The sequence below is a fragment of the Danaus plexippus genome, chromosome 8 (assembly GCF_018135715.1).
Source record: "Danaus plexippus chromosome 8, MEX_DaPlex, whole genome shotgun sequence".
In the NCBI taxonomy this organism is placed as follows: domain Eukaryota; kingdom Metazoa; phylum Arthropoda; class Insecta; order Lepidoptera; family Nymphalidae; genus Danaus; species Danaus plexippus.
In genome coordinates, this window is record NC_083542.1 from 9,984,446 (window position 1) to 9,995,453 (window position 11,008).

At 30.7% G+C, this 11,008-nt stretch overlaps 1 protein-coding gene across 1 annotated transcript; it reads right to left on the bottom strand.

Annotated features, from left to right (window-relative positions):
* Positions 1 to 9,946: 9,946 nt before the first annotated feature.
* On the bottom strand, positions 9,947 to 11,008 carry LOC116774138 (15-hydroxyprostaglandin dehydrogenase [NAD(+)]-like). Its single transcript, XM_032666798.2, has one exon. The coding sequence runs from the start codon at positions 10,928 to 10,930 to the stop codon at positions 10,178 to 10,180; it is 753 nt and encodes a 250-aa protein (XP_032522689.2). The 5' UTR covers positions 10,931 to 11,008; the 3' UTR covers positions 9,947 to 10,177.

An 11,008-nucleotide genomic window follows, 5' to 3' on the forward strand; every position in this document is an offset into this window, starting at 1 on the left:
TAACAGCCGGGTTATTATTTAATATCAATTGAAAGTATGTATTTTTAATTGGAAACTTTATATTCTTTTGTAATGCATATTAGTATTAAATGTTCACGTTTAATGTGTTTAAAAAATTGTATATTATTTATTTTTCAAAATATAAATATTTTGTTGGAATATAAAACAAATTTTCCTGTGCGTTTGTAAATACGAATTATTTATTATATCCATTTTGTAATTTGAATATAGAATGCTCATGTGTATTACAAGTATGAATCAGTTTTTTGGTTGAAATATTTTACCATTTACGATCTATAGTTTACGCCGTATACGAAAAAAAAATAACTTTGTCTTCCTGCTTGTACAAATTTATATTACTATTAACATGCTAAAGTCTTTGTATACTGATTCTGCATATTGTCCATTTCATATTTCATCTTTTATATTTTCTTAATATTTAATTTCATTTTAACATAGCGAGGTTGCAATATATGTAAATATTATACTTATATTTATGGTCAATAAGTTTAATAGATACATAACATTAAACAAGAGAAAGGTATGTGTTTATATGAAATAAAATCCTTAAATTTATTAAATTCAGAAGAAAACCATATTCTTTTTATAAAACATTCTCAAATTACTGAGATAATTTAATAATGTGAATAACCTCCGTTACTTGAGCGTGTAATTCAATCTAAAACAGACACAAAAATAAACTTCGAAATTTATAATATTATTCACAATTAAGGAGGATCAGCTATATTTATACCAATTGAAATTACTTCCTGGCTTCCAAAAATGTAAAGGAATACAATTTCTTTTTGAATATTAACTTGCTACAAAATGATGATCACAAAATACGAAAGAAAATACTTTTGATAAAAATCGGGTCCCGACTTATATTAATCGAGTTTCGGATCATAAAGTTACGTCTGTCCTTGATACGACGCTGATCCCTCCTGACTATTAACGTTTACCAATGTGTGAGTTGTTAAATACAGCATAATTACAAGGAAAAACAACTGTAGGCTGTAATAAATAATTGTTTAGTTCTTTATTATATACCCTCGGTTCAGAGTCCACTTTGGGAAGATATAACCATCAAGGAATTAACTGCAGAAAGAAAAAAATTAGGTAGTGTCTGTTAATTTGTCACTTACAAAATACCAGAGAGGACGACCTTCACTTGAGATTGATTTAATGAAGCCGTATTTATGCGACCAATTGAATGTAAGCAACCTTAAAAAAAACATTCTTAATACCTACATATTATAAGAACATGCAAATTTGTTGTTAGTTTCTGTAATTAATTCTATAACAATTTATAATGAGATTTTAGAAACTGGTTATTTAATTATTCATATTCGTCAGCTTCTAAATAAACAAACAACGTGTAACATGTTTGTTATGTTAATGATAAAACTTTACACAAAGGTAATTCGTTTAGTACGAGATTGGTATAAAGTTATTATTCATCAAATGTATTTATAAAACAACCGCAGACCGTGATCGGATTAAAAACTCAATACAACAAACAGTCACTCTCTAGTTTACAATTTGAAATTTCGTAGCTCACAGGACATTCCAATTTATTTGAATGGAACAACTTAACAGAACAAAGCTCGATTTAAGCTTCTTACATTTTCATTTCTAAAGTCGCTGCACAGGAAACATAAATAAACTTACACCTGCAGTATTTGATGAAAATTTATAATACAAAAATTAAGAGGATTTCACAATAAAGCCGAAGGTCTAGGAAAACTAGAATTTGTTAATACACAGAATTTCTCTTTAAACTTTTTGTTTACAATATGGATTCAGATTCGAAAATTACCTTCATTTAACTCGTCGCTTTGTCTTCTTTCAGAATTTCTGAGGATTAATGTAATATAAATAATAAATCTGTAATTTTCTACAGTTTTTTCGAATTCAACAATAAATTAAATTTGTTTCGGAAATAACATAAAGATATCACTATATCCAATACCAGAAATAGCTCAGCCTTTTAGTGTGATCAACAACGATGTTATAAAAAATGAAATCGAATACTTTCGAAGGTACCTCATCATTTCAATAAAACTAATGTTTTCGGAATCATTTCGTCTGCCAGTGATCACGGTTGCTGCAAAGTAATCGAAACGTCGGGAGTATGTCGTTTAAAATCATTATAAAAACATAGTAATCCGAATATAATAATTTTATTTAAATGAATACTCGCGAAGGTTTAGATGCCATTTTGTGAACCACTACGGACTGGGAATCGCTAAACTGGGAATCGTTCAACCCATGTGGCAAACCTTACTCTAAAGTCTAAAGCATGAGAATTGACATTAAAATAAAAAAATAATATCCAAGACAAAAATTGACATTTATTCTACATCCTGTGTATTTAAAAGGATAAAATCCTTATAAATAATGCTGTTATCTGTTGAACTGTAAATTATATTTGAAAAATCTTCAACAACGAAGTCGTTGTTAAATAAATAAAACGGTATAACTGTTTTCTTAAAAAATATAAACCGAATGTTTTTTATTTTATCAATTAAAATGTTATTAAAATAGTTAACTATCTTGTGCATTTCTTTTCTCAAACTTAATGTAGGTTTCTTCCCCAAATATCTTAAAAATATGTTTCTATGAGATTGAAAACTATTATCTATGTACATGTATCCTATTTTGATTAATAATAAATTGCTTGTAATATTACCTGTACTGGGGCATTATGTAAATAAAAATAACTGTTGCTAAACTTTTAAAACCATTTGAAGTCCTTTTCTTTGTGATATTAAACTTCTCGGCAAACAATTTACGACTTTGTAACAAAGATACTTGTAGCTAATAGTAAATGCTCTTTAACTGACGATACAACAGAAAAGTCAAGATTAAAAGCAAGTTAGGTCTCATCCAAGTTTCAATTTATTTGCGTATTAAATATAAATCGAGGCAATTCTAGTTCCTGACAGCATTGAATTTAAATCTGTGTTTTATAATTTTACTTCTAATTTCATATTATTATGGTCAACAACACAAAAATAGCAATAAATTTATTATTTGTGAATACATCTTATTATTATAAATATATATTATTGTGAAAATATTTGCATTATTTTTTTTTCTTCGTCACTCCATTCAATATTTCTTATAGATCAACTTATAAAATATATTAAATTTGTTTCGAAAATATTTCTTAACAATATTCCTGTTAAAATAACATAAAATATCAAATCAACATTTTATATTATATTCATTAATCTTTACATCATACACCGTAAATATTGATTTTACCAGATATTTACAGTATATAATGAAATGCAGCTATTTGCTTTAGTGTCAATTAGTAAATACATTTGTTTAATTTTACAATTGTTCATAATGGCTTTTAACATAACAAAAACTTTAGATATTTATGTTCAGGTCAATTATTTTTATTAATTTTATCACATCTTCTTCAATATAGTTTTATAAAAATTTAACACTTCTGAATAAAATTAATGTCTTTATCGATATTTTTTTATTTTCGTGTAGTGTCGAGCCAAATTAAATTTAAATCCTTTTGAATGGGACTGTAAATTTTTTCTATTAATTATAAATCACATTAAATATATATATATATAACTGGAGCCTAAATGTAGGTATGTTACATGCAAATTCGATTGTACTCAGTAGCAAAATCGAAAGAAACCATTGGAGAAACATTACCAAGGTTTTACTAAGTTCCACGATAAGAAAGTCTTTATTTTTATTAGCGATTGTCTTGATCGTGCCCCATTTGATCTACGAAGTTTTCGTAATCTCCAGGGTGGAGGCACATCTTCGTTAGATGAGCCTGTTAAGAGCCATCGGCTCCTAATGTGGATATTAGCGGAAATTTACGTGTTTTCTTTGACTCATTTCCGGTGATTTAGATAACTTTTCTGCTCGTTAAATTTATTGAACTGATTTGTTCATATTTTGTAACATACCGTTAAATTATTTTGTAAAATCGGTTTTGTCTGTATTTTTAATTTCTATTTCTTTTATTATAAGAGAGACACATCTGATTTATATTCCTTCTCCTCATATCGACATTATAAAAATTCCAAACTGTCGGACTTGTGCAGCTTGTCCGAGACGAGTCCCAGTTCGCTCCCAGCACATTCTTGTAACCTTATAAATTCAGTTGATCGACGTGACGGTATGATTTATGTGTAGAATGTGGTTTGTAATTTAAAGGCGAATATTCTGGTGACAGTTTATTAATCATGTTGCGACACGTCGCTCGCAGACTGACGAGCGTCATTGGAAACGAACTCATCTGGCGTAAGTCATAGGAGAATATTATTTTATATTTGTTTGTTCTATTATAACTAAGTTATTTAGGGTGCAATTGTTAAGGTTCCTAGAAAGCTACGAAACTTACTTAGTTGTATATAATAGTAATAATAATAATAGAATTTCCATAACCAAAGTTATACCTAAGAGTAAATGATTAATTACCCTCCGATATAAAGTTAGTAAAGACATACTATTCTCTCCTATCCGGAATTTTCTGGTTCACTAGGCCAGGTGTTCGTTTCGGGCATCTGCAACGGTGTTGCATCGGCACTGTTCAAAAATTTTACGTATTTTTCTCGTAATAAGTTATTGTATTAAAGCGATATTTTATTTGTATTTAGTTATACATATGTAGAAAGTGGTATTGTAATTTATTCTCAATCAATATATTGTAATAAAAAGTAATCAAGAAAACTGCAGTGCACCAAAAATTTCTCCAATATTTTCACTCATCCTAAACCTAATATCTATAGTCAATCGAACCTTAATTACCCATTTCAAATGTATGCTTTCATTGGTCAGATACGTACCTATCATACTTATGTGGATTCGGGCAACTCTTTTTGTCAGTAAATAAATTTCAAGTTGATAGCCCTCTCTCGCTTATACGTTGAGGTTGATTTATGTTTGTTCTGCGATGGAGCCTGGTATAGAGCTGACCTATACCGAATTCAGAACGCGTACGTCCTACTGAAGCGAATGCACGAGATTGAAAAAATCTATGAGAGACTGCCACAATACATCCTAATAAAAATAATTGTGCAGAACTGAGTTAAAGTTAACTTATTATTATATTTTATTAAGTTTTAAAAAGAGAAAAAAATATATAATTACCTATTCAAATATAAAAAAAAAACATGGACCATAATATAGCAATATATTTTTTGTACCATAGATATATATAAATTTTACAAAATGAACTAAACGATTTCGAGAAATTTTTACTATTTAATGTAATAAAAATGTTTCTTCTCCTTTTAATCTATTTTCAAAGTGCATTATTTTTTAATTAGATCTAAGAATAGAACGATCAGACGTAACAAAATAAAAATGCCTTCATACAGAAAAACATATAGCATTAGAATAACTCTAATATAGTCTAGTCTAGGTCTTTCTATTGTTCTGATTAACAGATCATTAGAAGTTTCTACACCGGAATAGTTTTCATAGATTACTATATACTTAAATAGATTGAAAGACAGAAGCAAGAAGCATGCACTCTGAATATTCGTGACTACAATAATTCAGATCATTATGTTCCTTTGTTAAATTTATTCCAAAGGTGAGTGAAGGAATTTTAAATCAGCTAGTAGTTTCCATGTCTTGTCAAGTAAGAAAACATCAAAAAATATTTGTGAAGTTATTTATATGCATTCCACTTCATGTGTTCTTTCTATTATTTAATGTTCAAAAAAGATATATTATTAATGAAAAATGACTTAGAATAAGAAAACAAAATTGAACTAATTATTAATAGTTGGAATAATCCCACTTAACTTTGAAATAAAACGACTCAAATCACCTCAAGATTACAACTTTCATTTAATATAAGTATAATATAAAATGCATAACACAACATGATTTTCTTAACGTCTTGCAACTAAAAAATAAGAGTATTTGACTCTTTTATTATTATTATTTTAATTCGACTTCATAAAATGTTTTAAAAACATCCGCAACGTTAGTGAATATCGAAAGTGTTGGTAATAGATTAAAAAAAATATAAATGACTGTATGAAACTTTCATCCTAATCTCCTGTAAAACTTGAGATTGAAATAAATGTAAGATATTTTATGAGAAACATTAGAAAATATATTTTTAATACATTACAAGAAAAGTTACTGAAACGAACCGAAAATTTGATACTAATCATAGAACTTTCTTTATGAAAGAACTAGAAAATTTTATATAAATAAACAAATTTTATCTTTTCTTCTGAATTTTTTCGGATGTTTTTCGTGTATGTGCGAGCATGACATATTATTTACATTTATATTTATTTAATCTGTCGTTTGAAATAATTCTCAGCTGTCATGACCAAAGGATGAAATATTCGTTTTAATGTAATGTATACGTGTAAAAATATTTGAGATAGTTTGTGCGAAAACCTGGAATTAAAAAATATAACAAGTTGGTTGGTTTAATATTTATTTTACCGAAGTCAGTTGGATAACGGTCTATAACTTCGCAATTTTTTTAAACTAATATCCTTGGAATTTCTCAAGAATACTATTAGAATATAAAGTGTCACCATTCATTGGCGATGCAAAACATTTCCAGATAAGACCACTGTGATTTAACCTTAACTCTTGAATTTCTTAAATTACAGTAAAAATACTCGCGACACACACACGCGGCAATAGATGTTTGAGCCAGTAGGAAAGTCTGCATTTAAAATGTGTAGACAGACAAATTTTGTAATACAAATAATTTAGCAAAACGAGCTACTACTGAATACAGCAAAGCTATGAACCTTAAAAAGCGCCATATTTAAAAACATTTTATGTAAAAAAAACTATTAAACTCGATGGAATCATAAAAACAAAAGTATGTATCCGTATTTAATGCTAAAATTTAAGTCAAAGTTTTTACTTCAATTGAAATTTTCCTTACTAAATACTTAAGCGAAAATGAGACAAAATGAATGAAAATGAAAGACGGTATCAGAATAACAATAACTCAAGTCTTATCAATATGCGGCCGACGGTCCGTCGTGTTTAATTCAGACACATTAATATTCGTCAATGAACACCAATTAGGGAACGCTTCTGCAGAAGTAAAAGCAGCATGAATTAATTGTTAACTGATTATCATAAAGACGAAGAGGATTATATTAACAAAGTCCGAAGGGGAAATTGTCGTTAAATAAATTTATTAATTAATAATGCAATATTAAAAAAACATCAAGACTAATGACAACTCAAATTTCTGGATCAATTCAGATTATATTGAGTAATGTTATTATTGTATATAATAGTTTGAAATCCAGTGAACAGAAACTAAGAGGGAACTAAACCGCGGAGGTCCGCTACCGTTATTATTGTACAATTTCTAAGGTTCCAATTTCTCTAGGCCAAAGGTAATAAGATCCTTGTTTTCCTATCATAGGACCATGGAATCATATCTCATTTTAATAAAAAGAGAAATCATAAAAAAACGTATGTAAGTAAAAAAAATCACTCAAATAAATGTAATATATAAAGCCTTTTAATGCTCGGAATACTTTCTATTCGTATGTTTACTTCGCTAAATCTAGAGCCCGTTGATGGGAACTAATGTTGCAAAGCTTTTACTCCTCCCTCCCACTCTCCCTCCCACCTGCACGGACAATACCTCATTACATACTCGCCAAGATAAATAAATCTTTTGGCATATGAATACATTTGTCAATTATGATTAGCAAGATATCAGTTACAGAAATAGAAGGATTAATTTGCAAAAAAATTGCAACAAATTTTAATTAAAACCGTTTTTAATTTCAATAGATGCATACACATACATACATACACATACATACATACACATACTAGATACATAACACAAGAATAATCAATATTAGCCAAGTTTCAAAGAAACACAAACAAGCAGTAGGTAGTACTTAGTTACTGTATACACCGTCTATACAATTGTTCAAAAATATTATTTCTCTCATGTTAAATTCACTTATCTAATCTACACAAAGTTTATGTAAATAAGCTAGGCACCGAACTAAATCCTTATATAAATACATGCAATCCAGTTAAGTCCTTTTTCTCCAATTGAAAAAGAAAGAAAGAGGGGTATTTTTTCCAAAGAAAGAGGTTTTTTTTTAGTATATGTATGTGTGTTAATGTACATATTTATGTAATTATATACATCAATTATAGTACTTTACAGACCCAGCCGGGTTTTTAATTTCTTTTCTTTACACACGATAATTTTGTAAAGTCGTTTGTAATTTATTTAAAGAAAAAATTTTTATATGACGTTAAAGAATTAAAAGATGTAAAGATCTATAAAAGCGTTTTATTAATACAGCTTTGACCTTCGGTTATTACTATAGTGATATTATTTACACTAACATATTTCCTCATAAGTCACGTATCACACTTTGATAATATAGATTTAAAACTTGTATATTAGTATTTTTACACAAGTGTGATTTTTAAAGATATTGTTAATGAAGCCATCGATTTAATTAGTAATGTATAAGTATATTTGCCGTGCAGTGCCGTTTGCGAATAGCACTACCCCCTCTCATCCCGTGGGTTTTCGCAAAAAGCGACTAAATGATATATTTACCGGGAAGATGGGCAGCAGCATCTTCTTGGAACATGTCATCTATACTGTGCTCGCCAACCTGTCTGCCAAGCGTGGCGAGTATTGGCACCTCTCCGTCATGATGACCAAGTGCAACGAACGGTCCTGAGTTCTCGGCAGTTCCACTAGCCCGGACTACGGTAGCAGTCTCGGTAACGGTGGGGCTAGGGGTGCGAAGAATCCCCGGCAGACGCCTGGCTACAAATTCAAACGACCACTAGCCCTGGCAACGCACAACATACGCACTTTGAATTGTGACGAGAAGATTGTTGAGCTGGAGGAAGTATTGAGCAAATTACGGTGGGATATTTTGGGGTTGTCTGAAGTCCGTAGAGAAGGCCAGGATACGATAACCCTGAAATCTGGTAATCTGCTCTTCTATCGGGAGGGTGACCAATGATCTCAAGGTGGTATCGGATTTCTCGTCCACGAGTCTCTCGTTAACAACATCATAACCATCGACAGTGTCTCGAGCAGGGTTGCATACCTAACACTCAGAGTATCTTAGAGGTGCTCATGGAAGGACGTTCAGGTATATGCACCGGATTCGTCACACCCAGATGAGGAAATAGAGTCTATGTATGAGGATATTAGTGGGGCCATAAATACTTACAAAACTCACTTCAATGTTGTTATGGGAGACTTTAATGCAAAGCTAGGCAAGAGAAGTGCTTAGGAGTTGAAGGTGGGGGGCTTCGGGCATGGGCACCGAAACCTTAGAGGACAGAGGCTGGCGGATTTTTAAGAGAAAGAAGGACTCTTTGTGATGAATTCTTTCGTCCAGAAGCCCTCTCAACGAAAATGGACATGGATGAGCCCCGATGGTTCCGCGAGAAATGAGATAGAATTCATTATGACCGATAAGAGACAAACATTCAATGATGTCTCAATGATTCACAGGGTGAAAACCGATAGTGATCACCCAATTGTGAGAGGCACGTTGAATATGAACGTTAAACTGGAACGGACCCCTTTTAATGAAGTCCACGGTCTCAGATCAAAGCTTTCAGCCCAGGAGCTTTCAAATCACTTTGATTGCCTGGAAGATCACGCATCGGTGGACGAGATCAACAACAGATTCGTAAGTACCGTCCGTCCGTGGAGGGAAAATTAAATTCTACTTATTTATATATTATTATTTTTTTTAATTTAATAAGAAACTAGTGTGAGAGATTAAAAAAAAACATAAAAACTCACGATCAGGTCTCCTATTTATTTATTAGTCATCTCATAATACAAAAAATACATTCGTCTCTATATATTAAACCTTATATCAAATAACTGAAAATAAATTCCGTTATAAGATAAGGTAAAACAGAATTTCTATCTTTTTTTTAAGGAATACAATTTTTTTTTGCCACCACTTATTTGCATTTCTAATTAAAAAAAAGTTTTGCTTCTTTAAAGTCTTAATCTTTTTTTCAATTCAATCTGCCTTCGGTACAAAAGTTAATATTGAAGTTTATACATTTAAAAAATATATTTTTTATAGTAATTATATGTTCCATTAAAAAGGTGTATGATAATCGTAAGCAAAATTATGAATGTAATGTAAAGTAACAATCTATTTGACATAAATTAAACCTCAACAATGGGGTTACCTCCTTCTATTAACCACGCAGTTCCGCTGTTTCCTCTTTCGAAAGCCTCTACAGCAACGTTGCCGACCGCATCCACTTTTTGCCATAACTGTTTCTGAACAAAGTTTGAGAAATCTTCGGCTATGTATTCATCGTCCCAAGTCTTGAACCCAGTTATTGGTTTAGTTTCAGTGAAGCCAGGACATATAGCAATAACTCTGACTCCTGTTCTGCGGTAATTATATTGATGGCCTAGAGATTTTGTAAAACCCATAACAGCGAACTTCGAAGCTTGATAGACGGGTAGATATGGATCCACTCTATATCCATAAATAGAGGCTAAATTAAGTATTGTACCTCCTTTACCATTTTTCTCTTTCCGCATATGATTCCAAAATGTTATGGACCAATCAATTAGAGCTTGAATATTGACGTCGATTGTATTTTTCGACGATTGGACATTTAATATACCAGCGTTGTTTACCAGTACATCAACATTCTTAAAACTTTCGAAGATTTTCTTTGAAACCGTTTCTAAATCCGTAGTGACATCGCATTTCATAAAAATTGCTCTATTAGCACCGTATTTTGTGCAGAGATTCCTCGCGGTCTCTTGTCCTTGTATTTCGTCAATGTCAAGAATTATAGTGACCTTAGCACCTCTTTGTAAATATCTTCTTGCTATCTCGCATCCGATACCAGCCGCACCTCCCGTTATTACGACAACTTTATTATTTAGCTCTCTTGCCATTTTCAGAGATACAAACTTGACATTAAAAACCGAATAAGCAGTTAATACCAACTCTCACATCATGAGACTAAAAATATA

Bases quoted from the DNA above. Each gene is read 5' to 3' on its own strand.
- LOC116774138 (XM_032666798.2), bottom strand. From the start codon at position 10,930: ATGGCAAGAGAGCTAAATAATAAAGTTGTCGTAATAACGGGAGGTGCG.